This window comes from Gorilla gorilla, chromosome 21 (genome assembly GCF_029281585.2).
Source record: "Gorilla gorilla gorilla isolate KB3781 chromosome 21, NHGRI_mGorGor1-v2.1_pri, whole genome shotgun sequence".
NCBI classification, from domain to species: Eukaryota; Metazoa; Chordata; class Mammalia; order Primates; family Hominidae; genus Gorilla; species Gorilla gorilla.
Window position 1 is genome coordinate 65,757,452 of NC_073245.2, and position 18,648 is coordinate 65,776,099.

At 41.3% G+C, this 18,648-nt stretch overlaps 1 protein-coding gene across 1 annotated transcript in view; it reads left to right on the forward strand.

Annotated features, from left to right (window-relative positions):
• TSHZ2 (teashirt zinc finger homeobox 2) overlaps positions 1–14,359 on the forward strand; it is a 527,930-nt gene extending 513,571 nt beyond the window's left edge. The window contains exon 3 of the mRNA XM_019017509.4: positions 6,155–14,359. Coding sequence (XP_018873054.1) covers positions 6,155–6,156 — 2 coding nt within the window. The 3' untranslated portion in view covers positions 6,157–14,359. The remainder of the gene's footprint in view (positions 1–6,154) is intronic.
• The last annotated feature ends 4,289 nt before the right edge of the window (positions 14,360–18,648 follow it).

Consider the following 18,648-nt stretch of genomic DNA (forward strand, 5'->3'; position numbering starts at 1 on the left):
CCATAAAAACCCTAGAAGAAAACCTAGGCATTACCATTCAGGACATAGGCATGGGCAAGGACTTCATGTCTAAAACACCAATAGCAATGGCAACAAAAGAGAAAATTGACAAATGGTATCTAATTAAACTAAAGAGCTTCTGCACAGCAAAAGAAACTACCATCAGAGTGAACAGGCAACCTACAAAATGGGAGAAAATTTTCACAACCTACTCATGTGACAAAGGGCTAATATCCAGAATCTACAATGAACTCAAACAAATTTACAAGAAAAAAACAAACAACCCCATCAAAAAGTGGGCAAAGGACATGAACAGACACTTTTCAAAAGAAGACATTTATGCAGCCAAAAGACACATGAAAAAATGCTCATCATCACTGGCCATCAGAGAAATGCAAATCAAAACCACAATGAGATACCATCTCACACCAGTTAGAATGGCAATCATTAAAAAGTCAGGAAACAACAGGTGCTGGAGAGGATGTGGAGAAATAGGAACACTTTTACAATGTTGGTGGGACTGTAAACTAGTTCAACCATTGTGGAAGTCAGTGTGGCGATTCCTCAGGGATCTAGAACTGGAAATACCATTTGACCCAGCCATCCCATTACTGGGTATATACCCAAAGGACTATAAATCATGCTGCTCTAAAGACACATGCACACATATGTTTATTGCGGCATTATTCACAATAGCAAAGACTTGGAACCAACCCAAATGTCCAACAATGATAGACTGGATTAAGAAAATGTGGCACATATACACCATGGAATACTATGCAACCATAAAAAATGATGAGTTCGTGTCCTTTGTAGGGACATGGATGAAATTGGAAATCATCATTCTCAGTAAACTATCGCAAGAACAAAAAACCAAACACCGCATATTCTCACTCATAGGTGGGAATTGAACAATGAGATCACATGGACACAGGAAGGGGAATATCACACTCTGGGGACTGTGGTGGGGTGGGGGGAGGGGGGAGGGATAGCATTGGGAGATACACCTAATGCTAGATGACGAGTTAGTGGGTGCAGCGCACCAGCATGGCACATGTATACATATGTAACTAACCTGCACAATGTGCACATGTACCCTAAAACCTAAAGTATAATAAAAAAAAAAGTAACTATACTCATATTCTTGGGAAAACGCCTCTAAATCACTAATAATGTCAATGTTCAGCTCTTGAAAACATTACCAAATTATTACAAGCCGTATAAGAAGCAGTGGTTGAAGAGACAAGAATGACCACAGGCCCAACATCTTTACATCTCTTAACCCTCTGTTCCTAGGTTGAAAGTGTAGAAATTATGATCTCCTGAACTGCCGCATTGTGAAGTTGACACAAGGTGAAGCAATGTCACATTGTCACCACAACAGGATCCTTTCATGCTGAGATCCAAAAAAAGCCAGATAACCTGAGTCAAGAATCACAGAAAGTCAATAACAAAATCAGGACTGAGGTCTTGAGAACTGGAAAACTTCCTTGGTTTTCGCACAGAAATCTGTCATTTGTGCTTATTTCACATTGCATGCTTGTATCAAAACATCTCATGTACACCATAACTATATACACCTACTATGTACACACAAAAATTAAAAATAGGGCTGCACATGGTGGCTCACGCCTGTAATCCCAGCACTTTGGGAGGCCAAGGCGGGGAGAATGGCTTGAGCCCAGGAGTTCAAGACCAGCCTGGGCAACGTGGCGAAACCCTGTCTCTACAAAAAATACAAAAAAATTAGCCAGGTGTGCTGGTGCACACCTGTGGTCCCAGTTTTTCAGGAGGCTGAGGTGGGAAGATCACCTGAGCCCAGGAGGCAGAGGTTGCAGTGAGCCAAGATCAAGCCACTATACTCAAGCCTGGGCAACAGAGTGAGACTCTGTCTCAAAAAAACAGAGAAAGAAAAAGAAATAATTTTTAAAAAATAATAATGTATTTTCCCAAAGTCGTCCAAGATTCAGATCTTCTCTTTACCCTTCTTCAAGTGTAGGAACACTGACCTTACCAAAAGCCCACCAGTTCCATCAGTCATGGTGGGATCCAGGAGACTTCTCCAATAGAAATACTCCCATAGCTAAGTTTTATAAAAGACATAGGTATCTGAAATTTTAAAATAACTATACTCAGATAATGACCAGGTGCAGTGGCTCACGCCTGTAATCCCAGCACTTTGGGAGACCAAGGCTGGGAGAATGGCTTGAGCCCAGGAGTTCAAGACCAGCCTGGGCAACATGGCAAAACCCTGTCTGTACAAAAAATACAAAAGAATAAACCAGGTGTGCTAATGCACAATTGTCCCAGCTTTTCAGGAGGCTGAGGTGGGAGGATCCCGAGCCCAGGAGGCTCTACAAAATACAAAACTTAGCTGGGCATGGTGGCGCACCTGTAGTCCCAGCTACTCAGGAGGCTAACATGGGAGGATGGATTGAGCCCAGGAGATCGAGGCTGCAGTGAGCTGTGATTGCACCACTGCACTCTAGCGTGGGTGACAGAACAAAACCCTGTCTCCCACCTCCCCCACCCCCAAACAAAACAAATTTTTAATTAAAAAATTAAAAAACAAAAAGGACCTGTTATGAAGGTATTTTTCAGCAAACAACACTCAGGTATATTTGTGAATCTTAAATAGGGAAGAAAAGAGTTATCAAATAAACCTGGCAAGCACTGAGTTAAGTAAAGACACACTATGTTTGGTTTGATTTTAATTGCAGGACTTCTCAGAGTCTTTAATATGTTAATGTGTGTTGTGAATTTCCAAGACAGGAACTATAATAAAATCATTATTTTCTTTCTCCTTACTTTCATTCCCAGGACAAACTTTGCCCTAAGAGAAACTCAGTTAGAAAAGTCTGGGTGTTGATTTAATGTGGAGCCACTTCAAGGAAGTGATAATAAAACAAAGTTCCATGAAATTGATATCACATTAATATCATGGTCAAAGAGGAGAAAATGACAGCCTGCAGTAGGCCTGGTGTGAAACAGTCCTTCGGCCAGGACTTCACTCTTGTTTCACAGTGTAATGCCATTGCAGTTTCCAAAAGTCCACCAATTCCTGGTCTCCACTTTTCCTTTGACCCATCTCTCTTCTTCCAACCACATGATCATCCTCCTTTAAGCTTCTAGACCTGCAAGAGGATCTCAACCAACTCAAAACAAAGATTGCCAGGGACTCTTTTTCTCTCAAGTGCACATCTAATGTCAAAGGGAAATGGTTCTCTCCGCTGATGATGATCAAGGCATTCACCTGTAATCTAGGTAGGGTGGTGCCTGTCATGAGCTTGGAAGCTTCACAGTAGGAAGGACTAAATTTAAAGCCATCCTCTGCTTTTTATTAGCTGTGAACCCTAGGACAAGTCACTTACTTTTATCTCTCTCTTTTTTTTTTTTTTTTTGAGACAGAGTCTCACTCTGTTGCCCAAGCTGGAATGCAGTGGTGCGATCTTGGCTCACTACAACCTCCACCTCCCAGGTTCAAGCGATTCTCATGCCTCAGCCTCCCGAGTAGCTGGAATTTCAGAGGTGCACCACCATGCCCAGCTAATTTTTGTGTTTTTAGTAGAGACACAGTTTCGCCATGTTTACTAGGCTGGTCTTGATCTCATAGCCTCATGTGATCCACCCGCCTTTGCCTCCCAAGGTACTGGGATTACAGGCGTGCACCACCATGCTCGTCCTTTATCTCTCATTTTTAAAATGAGATTGTTTCAAGAGTTAACAGTAATGTGTATAAAGTGACTGGAATTTGGTAGATACATAATAACTGGTTGCTAGTATTCCAGTCATACTATTCCTTACCAAGGAATAGTTTTAAATGTCTGTTATGATTATCTTGTGCATTATTTCTCTACACATATCAAATGTCATCTGATTTTCAATTTGTCTTTATCCTTCCACTAGAAATTTGGAAGCTTTCCTTTTCTAAAAAGACTAATCATATTTAGGTTCAATGTTTTTTCTCACTAAAATGAACATTACCACTAAATAACAAGATGTAAACAAGAAACTTCACTCAGATTGGGCTGAAGGAAATTGCATGCTTTCCACACAGTAATCCAGAGCAAAGTTCTTGGAAAGAAAAATCACCCTGTTACTAAGTAGCACTTCTCTACCAAAAACGTTCCTATCTTTTGACAGGAATTCCACACTTAAGAATTTAAGCCTATGAAAATATTCCAGCATACAGAAAAGCTTGAAACGCAAAGATGTTCATCATAGTGTTATGTATTATTGAATAAAAATTGCAAACATTAAATGTCCAATATTACATTATCATAGTATCATAAACTATTATAATGTATGTGATAGAACTTCTACAGCTGTTTATACTGATGCTTTCCAGTGAAGAAATACCTCCAGACAGGTGCATCATACAGTCAGCATATATAACTATGTAAACCTAACGAAATGCATGGGAAGGCCAGACACAGTGGCTCACACCTGTAATCCCAGCACTTTGGGAGGCTGAGGCAGGCGGATCACTTGAGGTCAGGAGTTCAAGACTAGCCTGGCCAACATGGTGAAACCCTGTCTCTACTAAAAATACAAAAATTAGCTGGGCATGGTGATGCATGTCTGTAATCCCAGCTACTCGGGAGGCTGAAGCAGGAGAATTACTTGAACCCAAGAGGCGGAGTTGTAATGAACCAACATTGTGCCACTGCACTCCAGCTTGGGTGACAGAGCAAGGCTCCAGCTCAAAAAAAAAAAAAAGCATGGGAAAAGAAAAGACTAGAAGGAAATACAGCAGAACGTGAATGAGAGCTTTAAGCCTAGTATGACCATAGGTTAATGGGTTGTTTTGTTTTTGTTTTTCCAAAAAGCTTTATAGTGAAAAAAATCATACATTATGTATATTTATTTCTAATTGCAGTAAAATACACACAACATAAAATTTATCATTTTCACTATTAAGTGCACAGTTGAGTGGCTTTGAGTACATTCAGATTGTTGTACAAACATAACAGTATCCATCTACAGAATTTTTCATCTTACAAAAGATGAAACTGAAACTGTTCTGAGTGAACAAGAATTCTTATTTCTTTTCCCACCTCATCCCCAGTCCCTGGCAACCACCATTCCTCTTTCTGTTTCTATGAGTTTGACTACCTCTAGATATGTTATATAGGTATAACCATATAATATATTTCTTTTTGTGACTGGCTTATTTTCACTTAGCATAATATTCTCAGGGTTCATCCATGTTGTAGAATGTGTCAGAATTTCTTCCATTTTTAGGGCTAATATTCCATCGCATGTACATATCACATTTGCTTATCCACTCATCCGTGGGACACTCGGGTTGCTTCTGAGTTTTGGCTATTGTGAATAATGTTGCTATGAACATGGGTGTTCAAATATCCTTTCCATACATTATATTAAAAAGATTTTTTTCTTAAAGTTGCAACTTTTTGGCCAGTCTAGGTGGCTCAAGCCTGTAATCTCAGCACCTTGAGAGGCTGAGGTGGGAGGATTGCTTGAGCCCAGGAATCTGAGACCAGCCTGGGCAACATAGGCTCTACAAAATAAAAAATAAACCTAGTCAGGCATGATGGAGTGTGCCTGCGGTTCCAGCCACTCAGGAGGCTGAGGTAGGAGGATCACTTGGGCCTGGCAGGTTGAGGTTGCCGTGAGCCGTGATGACGCCGCTGTACGAGTGCAGCGATAAAGCGAGACTGTCTCAAAAGGAAAAGAATAACAAAATTGCAACTTTCTTTTTAGACACAGAGGGTACATGTGCAGTTTGTTGCATGGGAATATTGCATGATGGTGAGCTGTGGGGTATGGATCTCATCACCCAGGCAGTGAGCATAGTGCCTGATAGGTAGTTTTTCAAACCATTTCCTCCTTCCTCCCTCCCCAGCCCCAGTAGTCCCTAGTGTCTGTTGTTCCCATGTTTACATCCATCTGTGCTCAGTGTTTAGCTCCCACTTATGAGTGAGAACATACAGTATTTAAATAGTTCTTTCTCAAAGTTGACTCCTCCTTTTCATGTTTCACAGGCTGGTTATATAACTAGGACTCTACTCAGAACATTTGGACAAATAAAGTAGTGGAGGTGGGCAAGGTGATCACCCCGGGGAAAAAATCACCTGGGCTACACCTCAGAAAATAATGCATCTTTCTGTTGTTCTGATTCCCATTACAGGACGAATGCCTTAGTTTCCACTTTCCAGCCTGGATCCCCTCACACTGAACCCTTCTTCGTTGCACCATCCTGCTTCTGACATTGAACTCATTGAACTCCTCCTGACACCCTGGCTCTGAGAAGACTGCCAAAAAAAAAAAAAAATCACCCCAGCCGTTTCTCTTCATCCTCACTAACAATTTGGTAATGAAGTATTGATTTCCACTTCTCTGCTTATGGGCGGTATTAGATTTTCATTGATAAACTGCAATGGGGCTGTCTCGTCTCCACAGTACCCTTTTCACTGTCACAAGAAAACAAAGTGCCACCGAAGAAAAGTAATGACTGAGAGCATTGATGTACTTATTTTGTCAGTTTGTAACAGGAAAGGGGGGGGGAGTATGAGTCTTCATAGTTTAATGTCCAAGTGGGTTGCACTAGATGTAGACACTTGGAGGCTTACTTTTCATGGTAATGTCCATTTCCTATTTATAACCCCTCTGGGAACGTTTGTCTAAAGGAAATGTTTCTGTTCAGTGTAACAATTACGGTTGCACCTGGATTGCCCAGTCCTGCCCCTGCACTAGGGGACCATTAATCACTGCAAAGTAGAAGAATTATTAAGTTAAACCAGAGTTTGAGCCAAGAAAACCCCTGAACAATGTTCATCTTCTGTGAAACTTGTTCAAATAGTTAAGCTTAACCATGTTGCTGCCAAAGACTTTTCCTATGCAGTGGTGGGGCACCTTGATCATCATCATTATCTTGATTGGCTGAAAAAAAAATTAGTTTTAAGCACACACCACTGTCGTATGAGAACTGCAAATTGGGAGAACTGGTGAAATGCAGAATCTGAGAGAACGTGAGAAGATGAGATCATTACAGGGTGGAAAGTTCTGCAGCAGCCTTTTCTGGTAATCCCTTTCTGCAGAACCTGATGTTTATGGGCTCTAAAACGCAGCTTAGCTTTAGAAGCAACAGAAAGCATGAAATAGGGTGTCCATTTTAAATGTGTTCCTGCAACTTTTTTCATTAAAACTTTGAGGGCCCAATTTTAATTTGTGGAATATTCCCGTTAATAATGAGATCTAATTAAGACATCCATTAAAAGCCCGTTAAAGTTAATTTAACGTAAAAATTCCAATAGAACTGTATTAGATTTTCTCCATTAAATTAACGTTATGGATTTTTAACGGATGTCTTAATTATACGTTATTATTAACGGGAATACTGTATTACACAGATTAAAATCAGGTCCTAAGTTAACTTGGAAGAGCTAAGAGCATGTTTTAATATTAAAAGTCTTGCATACCTAGTGCACAGTTTGGAGACGCAAGGATAGATCTGTTTACTCTAGTTGAACATTTTCTATACAATTGAAAGCAACCTATAATAGATAAATCCATCATTGCATTTAAACAATGAATTTCCTTATTCTCAAAGGACAAATACGTCTGGATTATGTGGTAAATTGCTACTCAGCTATGGTGAAATATTTATACTATTCTAGGCACAACACTAGGAACTAGGTGATTCTGAAACAAAAGGAATATTTTCTGTTGTTGCTTTAATTACCAAGGTTATTTTTTTTTTTAATCTCAACACTGACAAAATGAAACCAAATATCTCTTCCTCACCATTTCTCAAGGAGGCTGCCTGTTGGAATTGTTTTGGAAATTTTGACATGATCCCTAAATTCAACATTGGGATTAAAAAAAAAAAAAAAAAAAAAAAAACAACTTCTTATTTACCTCCTAGGGAAAGTGTTGCCCTTATGCCACATATAATAGCAAATTGCTTTTTTTATGGCATGCATAACCTAGATGGGAAAAAATATGGCGCTTCGGGGAAGGAGGGAAAAAGTAAATGAAGTTCCAGGAATGTCATTCTGAAGTAATGAGGCATGGACAGAAAATATACCCCTCACATCATCGGATTGAGATGGCAGTCGAAATAGCTTCATTGAAGTGTCAGCACTCATCCATCAATCAATCACCCACAAAGAAAAATAGCAACAGTACAACGGGGCGGCTTTTATGGGATTTACTCATGGGCATAGGGAATAGCGGCTCAAATGTAGTTCTGACATGAAAAGCAAGGTGCTGATATTATTTTTTATGATGGGAGGATCATAAAGTGAATTGAGAACAGTGAGGTCTGTCTTTGCTTAACCTATTCAACCAGAAATGAATGGAGCTCGACTGGAAAGGAACAGTCTTCGGATGGGTTAAGATTGAAGGGTGGACTGGACTCTACTGAGCACCGTCCTTCAACAAGGAAATTCTATTAACGGAAAATCAATGCATTAGTATTGGGGTTCTTGAAGCTGTTAAAAATTGTGCTCCAATCCAGGGTTATTAGGCCAAAGTTACATAATTCAGATCTCACTGCAACCATCCAAAAGTGGATTCTCGAGCCCTTGCTCCAATGGGGGGAGGAGATCAATACAATTCCCAATTCCATGCAAATTGTTTCCCTTCTAAGGAAGAAAAAATAAATCATCTGCTTCAACATATAATCGATATGGTTTTGTTAGCGTAATTTCTATGGTGGGTGGGGTGGGAGGTGAGAGACAAAAATATTGATAAATTTGGTAAGACAGGTGAATTGCCGCCTGGCAACCATGCATGTCACTGCCGAGGGATGGCTGCTAAGGTTCACCTTAGAAAACAAGATCTGGGCTGGCACTGGGGCATACATCGGCACTCAGCATATTCCTAGAGGCCAGGCCTGTCTTCATTCGGCCAGCCCTCTGAGGCTTCTAGAAACTTCTTTCTGGAGGAAAAAAACTAAATAACATAAACTCAGGAGAATGTCTTATCCACCTTCATACCACTGCTTTCTTTTTGCTGAATAAAACACAGTTCTGATAAGTGAGAACTTTAGAATTGGAAAGGAGGCTGACATGCAAATATAATGCAAATTACCCTCAAGTATCGCCATTCTTCCACCACCTCTTGGTACCAGTGAGAGCGAGAGATTGCCTTTTCTTACCCATCCCTCCTTCCAGCTAAGACCACCAACCAGCTGCAAATTGAGATGTCCATTTAAAAATTTATATGTCAATATTTAAATGTTACATATTTGGCCTTATTTTGTAGTTCAGCAAATCCTCCAAATACACAGCATGTTACAAAGCACTGGTGGCACAGGGCACAACAGGAAATGATATTTATTTAGCAAATTCATTTAACAAATATTATTGGGCACCTGTTATGTGAGACACTGTCCTAGGCACTGTGGGATAACAACAGCAAACACTTCACACAACAGCCTGGCCTTCCTGTGTTTTATAACAGCTCCTAAAGATAGCTGATATCAAGACATTTGAGGGACACAGTTCATGTAGAATCAAAATATTAGTATTTCAGAATAAGGATTTTTCTTCTAAAAAGCATACAGAGAGGAAATAGCTTAAAAATAGGTCAAGACCTAAAAACAGAATATAATCATGGAATAAATTGGATAACCCAGACAGTCCCCACAGAATTTCTTTCAGGTCACAGATTTCTTAAAACTCACCCCCAAAATGTGCCTCCTTGGTTGTTTGAATCTTGCATAATTAATGTCACAGGCGCAAGCCGCTGAACTTAGTTGAGATGCAGAAAACAAACAAGTGCAATGACATATCTGAGAAGCATTTATGTAACTCTGGTTAAGTGGTGAGGAGGGGTGTGTGAAGACAGTGTGCATGCATGCGTGTGTGTATTCAGAGATATGTGTATACACATGAATTTCACTGTTATTTTCCAGGGTCTATGGACAATGTGGCAGTAAGAGTCTATGATGTTCTGAAACTTTTCACAGTAAATCCAAAGATTACAGACCTTACAAGGTGCTTGCATTCTGTTGCTTTTCCATCTGTCACTTCTCAGGTTATTTGACTGTGTTCAAACCTTCTTTTCTTTTTCATTGAGTTTCATTTTTTAAGCTGGTTAAATGCTTTTGTTTAAAAAAAAAAAAAAACCAAATGTCATTTTTCACATTATCCTCTCTTCTCTGCAACAAGAATAGTAAGATGTAGATGAATGCAAAAATAATAACAACAATAAGGAAATATATTAAAGCTTTAAAATATGCACATATGTAGTTCTAAAGAGCAATAATGGTAGTATCTATTTCAAACATGCATTAGGCAAAAAAGAAATCAAAACTGAAATTTTCGTGTATTTTTCCCCTTGTAAGATGTTCAAATGCTAATTTCATTTTCTCCTTTCCTCTATGTGGCACTTTCTCAAAATATCTATGAAATACTTTTAGACAAAGATTGAGCTGGAGAAAGAGATACAAATTTCCATCCCCCCCAGACAGAGAGACATGTTTCCATTGTAGGAAGGCATTAAACATTTTGAAACTTGTGAATCATCTTTAGAATTTCTACTGGGGAATTTTACCTCTTCATCCAAAGTAAAAGCCACTTATCTCCTTTGGTTCCCAGTGACAGATTCAGAGGCATACGCAGATATACAATTTTCAGGCTCTAGTTAATCTTCTTCCAATAGTTACGAACAATGGGCTAACGGGCGTGGGTGTTTCTCCAAAAATTATTCATGCACAAGGCAGCCCAAAGCTTCAGGGAAAACTAGAAATGTGTTATGGATTAGAATAGGACTGTTTTAAAATGCTAGTACCAGGTGGAACGCTATTTCTGCAACAGGACTCTGTCCATTTCCTTTGGAACAATATATTCCAAGTAAAATGGCTCTTCCAAGGAATGACACGTTTACTTGACACCCTTCGGCATACAAATGATTTTACCAATAGCCATGATTATTATTAAGGCCTTTTAAAATACAGGCTGTTTGAAAAAAGACAGATTAAATATTCACAGCCTTTGTATCATGTTTATTTGCTTAAAACAGCTTTTAGAAGTACAAATAATAACTTTTTGATAAGAAACCCCAGGAGAAACTTTTTGGTAAGAAACCCCAAAAAATTTGAACAAAGGCATTACCAAAAAAAAAAAAAAAAAAAAACTAACCACTCCATTCAACTCTCTCAGAAAATAAATTTCAATGTGTTCAATGAATTGTCTTGAACCTGAAACCTGCATTTAGATATCAGTCCCCTGCCAATAGCTAGTATTAACAGAATTTGAACAATCATACAATTATGTCTCAAATGTGAAGACTTTATACAGTAATATTTTCACTTTCTAAATGACCCATATAACATTCAGGAATTATAGATGTGTATGTATATTTTTTAAGTACAGAAAGTTCAACCAGTCTTCAGAGAATTAAAAGTGATGCCTATTGTGCACTGAAGTAAATATTACAAACATTCCAGTTTCGCAATACAATACTTGAGCTTTCGAACACCTCAGACACTAGAATGTGTAATGCGAGGCAAAAAAGCTGACATACAAAACAATTCCCATTTGGCTCAGGGTTCCTAAATGTCACAATATCTTGGGTAAAATATACTTTTTGATTTCCTGATGATGTCCTTCTAATCCCTTCTGACTTTGATTCCTAACAGCCAGGCACTGTTGGCATGAATCATTAACTTCCAAACCCCTTTAAAATCAAGAAGCTAGGTGATCATACAGTCTTTTCAATGGCCAACCAGTTCTTGCTCTACAGAGCTTTTACACCTTTTTGGGAAACCTGATATCAAACACATTTATGTTATATATTTGCTCCCTTGCATTAATTCTAGATTTTTTTTTAATTTCTTTTAGAAAGGGCAGGGGGGAAGTGGGTCAGAGCAAGGTTCAAGAATCACATTCATCCTTGCTCTAAAGGAAAGTGTTTACTTGCCAGCAAAGAAAGGCAAACACATTTTTATATTCAGAAAGCAGACCGGTCATTTTCAAAGAAAAATGACTGCAACCATGCCTGTAGAATGTTTCTGTGCAAGCGCACTAATTTTCTATCACCTGCATGCTGTATATAATACATTTGCCTGTATACTAGGAAGAAAAACCAGGCTGCTTTCCCTGAGTACAATGCAGCTTGGATGGCTGGGAGCGTAAGCCTTCCGTGCATTTTTATAGTGTACATATTTGTATATACTAACTATATCGCCATGTATGAACACACAGATTTTGTTATATTTGCTTGTTTCTGTTTCCTACCAAACTGGCCCACAATGGGGATTCTTTTGTACAGAAAAAATATGCTTGTAATTTTTTCCTGGTCATTCTCTTTCAATAGCTTATGAAAGAATTAGATCTGAGTTTACAAAGAAACTATAAGAACCAAGTTTGTCTGTCTGCATGAGTCCCGTCCAATTGCTGGATCTAGGGAGGAACCAACGTCCTAATTCAGAGTTTTCCTTTTAAAGGCATGCTTTACCCCCGTGGGAAAACTGCACACTCATCCATGTAGAATTATTCTCTTTGTATTTTATCTAATAGTGCCTGAAAATTTTTTTAATGTCTTCTTAGAGGAAGAATTCATAATTGTCAAAATTTGAAACATTAGCTTAATTTTGTTTTTATGACCTCGAGATTCTTCTCCTTATTTATTCGGTTGCTGTTGTAATGGGGCCCCAGGCCATTCCTGACATCGGCGTGTTCTTCTTCTGCATTAAGGATGTTTTTGAAATTACAGAGATTATTGAGCCAACAGGCTGTTTTAATCAAAACCATGTTTCACTTCTTTTTGATGATTATAAATTGTCCTTGCAATGAAAAAAAAAAAAACTTTTCTGCTAGGAAGATTATACCACCCTGTGGCCAAACAGATTCATCACAGATAGGCATCTATGCCCATTTCTCTGGGATCTGGAAAATTCTTCCCTTGGCTGACCCCAATTTCTTTCACTCCCCATTATCCTGAATATTAGCTTTCAATGCAGTCACTATCTGAAATTTCCAAAGGCTTTGCCGCATTGTCACTGCCCAAAGACAAACAACCACTGGAAATGATGGCTTTCCTGCTTGAAACGAAGGGGGCCAGGTGCAGTGGCTCAAGCCTGTAACCCCTGCACTTTGGGAGGCTGAGGCAGGCGGATCACTTGAGGTCAGGAGTTTCAGACCAACCTGGCCAACATGACAAAACCTTGTCTCTACTAAAAATACAAAAAACATTAGCAGGGCATGGTGGTGCATGCCTGTAGTCCCAGCTACTTGGGAGGCTGAGGCAAGAGAATTGCTTGAGCCCGGGAGGCGAAGGTTGCAGTGAGCTGAGATGGTGCCACTGCACTCCAGCCTGGGCAACAGAGCAAGACTGTGTCTCAAAAAAAAAAAAAAAAAAAAAAGCAGAATGGATTTTCAGAAAAAGTGCTCCCTTTTATGTCCTGTGGTGCCACCATCCTGTCCTCCTTCGTAATCATGAACAATCTGATCTTGATCTTCCACATAACTTAAATCAGGCAAAAAGAAACATTCACAGCGTCCCCTTGCTGAATAAAAATGACTTTGTTTGGAGGCACTTAAGATGTATGCCTGTGTGTGGCATTGAAATTATCTGTAGAAGGGGAATTTTTTTAAAAAAATACAATTTTATCACTAGAAATAAATTCCGACTGTGGATACGAAGAAAACCCTTAAATTATATCACGAAAGCCATTATTTTTTTCATCCAAAGAGTTTTTTTTTTAAGGAAAATCATTCTACTTTGAGAACTGTAATTAAAGCCCTAAATAACAGACACTACTTTTTTGAGCTATTGTGAAAAAATAACAACACATTCGCCAAGGTTATATGGAGCCCCCGATTTCCATCAAAAAGGTTTCTATAAGTATATTATTTACATTTTTATACATAATAACTCTTTCCTTTGTGTTGAAAAAAAAGTCTCTTTTTTTCCCCCCACTCAGCCGTTATTGGAAATAGACTGTTCCCATCTGAAACCTTATCATAATTTGCATCAGGAAACCCAACTGCTGACATTAAGGACCTGGGTGTGTTCAATTATGATTTTGCTGGAGGCTGTCCCTCATTTCAATGCTGCAGATATTGAACCACCTTCCTGAAACCTAGCTGATACGGAAGAGCAGAGACATGCCTCTCAACACCATTAGCTTTGCAAATGGCTTCATTTCAGTCAACGTCGACTTCTGCTTTGGCCAATTGAAAAATGAAAATTAAAGGAGAGAAGAAAAAAACACAGATGCACTTAAAACATGAAAAGAATTATTTATATGATAAAAATATATTTAGATTTTCAAAGCACAAGACTGAATAGAAGTGCTCTTTTTATGCTTTCTGGAGATGTTACTGTTAAATGTCTTTCTACATCAGGCTTAATAAATCTGTAATGACATTTGATGGATTGATTTCTGCCTATGTGTGTTTTTTAAAGATGGCAAGAGAGGAAAAAGGCAAGAGAGGGGGGATGAGGGCGGGAAAGAACAGCACCGACCCCCCGGGGAGGCTAAGCGAGGACATTATTGGTAGGCGTCTCTGTGGTTGGGACCCGCTGACCCACTTCCAGAATCTTCCCTCATCTCCATCAGATTTCCTTTTTTTTTTTTTTTTTTTTTTTTTTTTACAAATGCCAGCACCCCTTGTTTGGTTTCTGGGCTGCCTCTGACTGCTCTCATCTCTGGTCTGCTTATGCCTGAGTAATTGATGATGTAATCTCAACAGAGGCAGTGGGCGGCTGTGTCACAAATTCAAGGAAGCAAGACAGAGAGCAGCCGTGATTGAGACGGCCCGACCTTCTCCACCTCAAAGCGATGGCCCTGCTTGCCACTCAGTTTCCCTGTGTACTCCCCTCCACTTCCTTTAACGTCCTGGGAGAATTGGACCATGTTTCACATACAAGCTGCCCAAGCAGACGCTGATGCCCCACCAAAAATGATTTGTTGTCTGTGCACAGCTAGCTCTCGGCTCCTGTGTCTTGTGGTTGCATGAGCCCCATACTCATTAAATTATGATGGCTACCGTATCACCTGTTAGCTCCACATCGTTGCCATGGCTCCATGTCTAGGACATAAAATAGGAGCAGCTAGGCTAGAGAGAGCAAGTCAGCTGAGGAATGAGGGAGGTAGCCATGGCGAAGTATTGGGATAAGCACCTTGGACCCAGTCAAAGAGTTCTTGGTCATCATTTACTTAGTGAACACTGACTGAGCACCTACTATGTGGCAGGTCTGAGGATGACACAGATAAATGAAGGCAGTGACGGTTATGAGAACAGGATTGAGAGCCAAACTGTGTTAAGGTCCAGGTCCTGTCATGTTTTATCTGTGTGATCTAAGGCAAGATCACAGAAAGAAAAGAACACAAAGCTGCCAGGCGTGGTGGCTCACGCCTGTAGTCCCAGCACTTTGGGAGGCCGAGGTGGGCAGATCACGAGGTCAGGAGATCGAGACCATCCTGGCTAGCACGGTGAAACTCCGTCTCTACTAAAAATACAAAAAATTAGCCGGGCTTGGTGGCGGGCGCCTGTGGTCCCAGCTACTCAGGAGGCTGAGGCAGGAGAATGGCATGAACCCGGGAGGCGGAGCTTGCAGTGAGCAGAGGTAGCGCCACTGCACTCCAGCCTGGATGACAGAGTGAGACTTCATCTCAAAAAGAAAAGAACACAAAGCAAGGATGATAATGAGGGCTGTGGAAGCTCAGAGGTGGCCCCCAACCAACCTGAGAAGTCACAGAAGGATGAAGGCAAAACCTGTGCCATCACTGAAGTAATTTCTCAAAGGGGTGTGGAAAAACCACCAGGACACGAGAGTGTGTGCCTTAACCACCCCCTTCTTCCAGTCTAGTCCGTCAACAATTCCTGTGGTTTCTAACTTCAAAATACATGAATCTGTTTACTTTAGGCCTCTCCTAGACATCTGGGATGGCCGCCCAACTAATCTCCCATCTGTTATCCTAAGCCCTCTAAACCCAAATGCACGCTCCACATAGTAGCTGAAGTGATGCTTTAATAAAGTAAATCAAATCATGTTATTTTGCTCTTCAAGACCAAGGGTCAGCACACTTTTTGAAGGCTCAGATAGTAAATATATTCATCTTGGTAGAACATCTAGTCTCTGACCCAGCAACTCAACTCTGCCATTGTGCAAAAGCAGCTATGAGCAATGATAAGTAAATGAGTGTAGCTATGTCCCAATAAAACTTTACTCCATAAAAACAAGTAGCAGGCCAAATTTGGCCCACAGACCATAGTTTGCCAACCCTGGCTCAAGGTCCTTCAACACCCAGGTTTCCATTTGTCTTAGACTGATTTCTCATGGAAACAGGCCCTGAGATGAGGATGCAAGGTCTGGACAAGTAGTTCATATAGGAGGTGAATCCAGGAAACACTAAGAGAGGAATGGGGAGGGAAACAGGAAAGGAAGAATACCCAAAAAAGAGGCCTTAAGAACAATTATCGCCATGGGCAATGGAGTCCAATTCCACTGGGGAGCTCTGGAAGACAGTGTGCAGCATGCCTCAGTAATCCTGCCTGAGGGGTGAGGGAGCTGGGGTATTTATACACCACCTCTGCTCAGTTATTAGTCAAAGGCTGCTGCAGGGTAAGGTAGGGGGACATCAATTCCCTAGCACTTCCATCTTCCCAAAGGTTGGAAGAAATAGTCTTCAGTGGCCAGAGAACCCCTCAAGGCACAGAGTTCCAGCTGCTTGAAACTGGAAGTAAAGATGAACGACAAAGAAATAGTCTATGCCAAGGAATGTGGGCAGGGCTTCTGCAGCACGCCGTCTCACATAGAGAGAAATCCAAACTCCTCCCCAGGCAGTATTTTTTTTTTTTGGAAACAGAATCTCGCTCTCTCGCCCAGGCTGGAGTGCAGTGGCGCAATCTTGGCTCACTGCAATCTCTGCCTCCCAGGTTCAAGCAATTCTCCTGTCTCAGCCTCTCAAGTAGCTAGGATTACAGGTGCCCACCACCATGCCCGGCTAATTTTTGTATTTTTAGTAGAGACGGGATTTCACCATGTTGGCCAGGCTGGTCTCAAACTCCTGACCTCAGGTAATCCACCCGCCTCGTCCTCCCAAAGTGCTGCGATTACAGGCGTGAGCCACCACACCCGGCCCCCCAAGCAGTACTGAACCTTCCTGGTTTGTCCCCTGCCTGCTTTTCTGACCTCATCTCTCCTCTAGACACGCAGCTCTAGCCATGCTGCCCTGCAACAGTTCCTAAACCACACAACGCTGTTCCCTCTGGTGACAGTGTGAACCACCTAGCCAGGCTTCTTCCTATTTCCCATGTCTCTGCCTTGGGATCTCCTCTTCTGAAAGGTGCTCTCTTAGCCCTCATCTACAGTGCCCTGTTACTATACCCCTCAGCCCCGATCACGAGCTTTGTTGTCATTTATGTGTGATCAATTTCCTTCACAGGCCACCATGTGATAACAGAAACCAATGTCTGTTTTTTTCATGTATTCCTATAAGAAGCATAATGCCTGACATACAATACGTGTCCAACAAATAATTGTTAAATAAATGAACGCTGTTCTTCTGAAGGCCTGGGAGGTCTCCAGGCACAGTCTCTAAAATTCTCCCTCCCTCCCCCTGCCCGACCACTGCCAGGAGTCACCGCTTTCATCCTCCCCGTAGTGCAGGGAAGCATTTCTCAAGGATTTTATACAATCACAGAACATGCTATTGAAATATCTGAACTTTCTGGATAGCCAGGGGCCTCAGTGAGCTCCAACTAGGTTACAGAGCATAGTCTCAGGAAGCCGCAAGGAAAGGAGGACCCCAGGAGCATGAGACCCTGCACCCAGTGCTAGGTCCCCACTGAGAGCCAAAGAGCGTGTGTGTTTGCCCTAAAACCAGTGGACTCAAGGCAGTCCCTTAAAAAGTTCAAGTACAGGCCAAGTGCAGTGGTTCATGCCTGTAATTCCAACACTTTAAGAGGCCAAGGCGGGCAGATCACCTGAGGTCAGGAGTTCGAAACCAGCCTGGCCAACATGGCGAAACCCCCATCTCTACTAAAATACAAAAATTAGCCGGGTGTGCTGGCGGGCACCTGTAATCCTAGCTACTCAGGAGGCTGAGGCGGGAGAATTGCTTGAACCCAGGAGGAGGAGGTTGCAGTGAGCTGAGACTGGGCCACTGCACTCCAGCCTGGGCAACAGAGCAAGACTCTGTCTAAACAAAAAAAAAGGGGGGGTGGGGGGGCGAGTGCAGTGGCTCACGCCTGTAATAACAGCACTTTGGGAGGCCAAGGCAGGCAGATCATGAGGTCAGGAAATCGAGACCATCCTGGCCAACACGGTGAAACCCCTTCTCTACTAAAAATACAAAAAATTAGCCAGGCGTGGTGGCATGTGCCTTTACTTCCAGCTACTCGGGAGGCTGAGGCAGGAGAATCCCTTGAACCCAGGAGGTGGAGATTGCAGTGAGCTGAGATCGTGCCACTGCACTCCAGCCTGGGCGACAGAGCAAGACTCTGTCTCAAAATAATAATAATAATAATAATAATAATAATAATAATAATAATAATAAAAGGCTGGGCACAGTGGCTGATGCCTGGAATCCCAGCACTTCAGGAGGCCGACCTGGGGGGAACACTTGAGGTCAGGAGTTCGAGACCAGCCTGGCCAACGTGGCAAAACCCCAACTCTACTAAAAATACAAAGATTTGCTGGGTGTGGTCACGCAAGCCTATA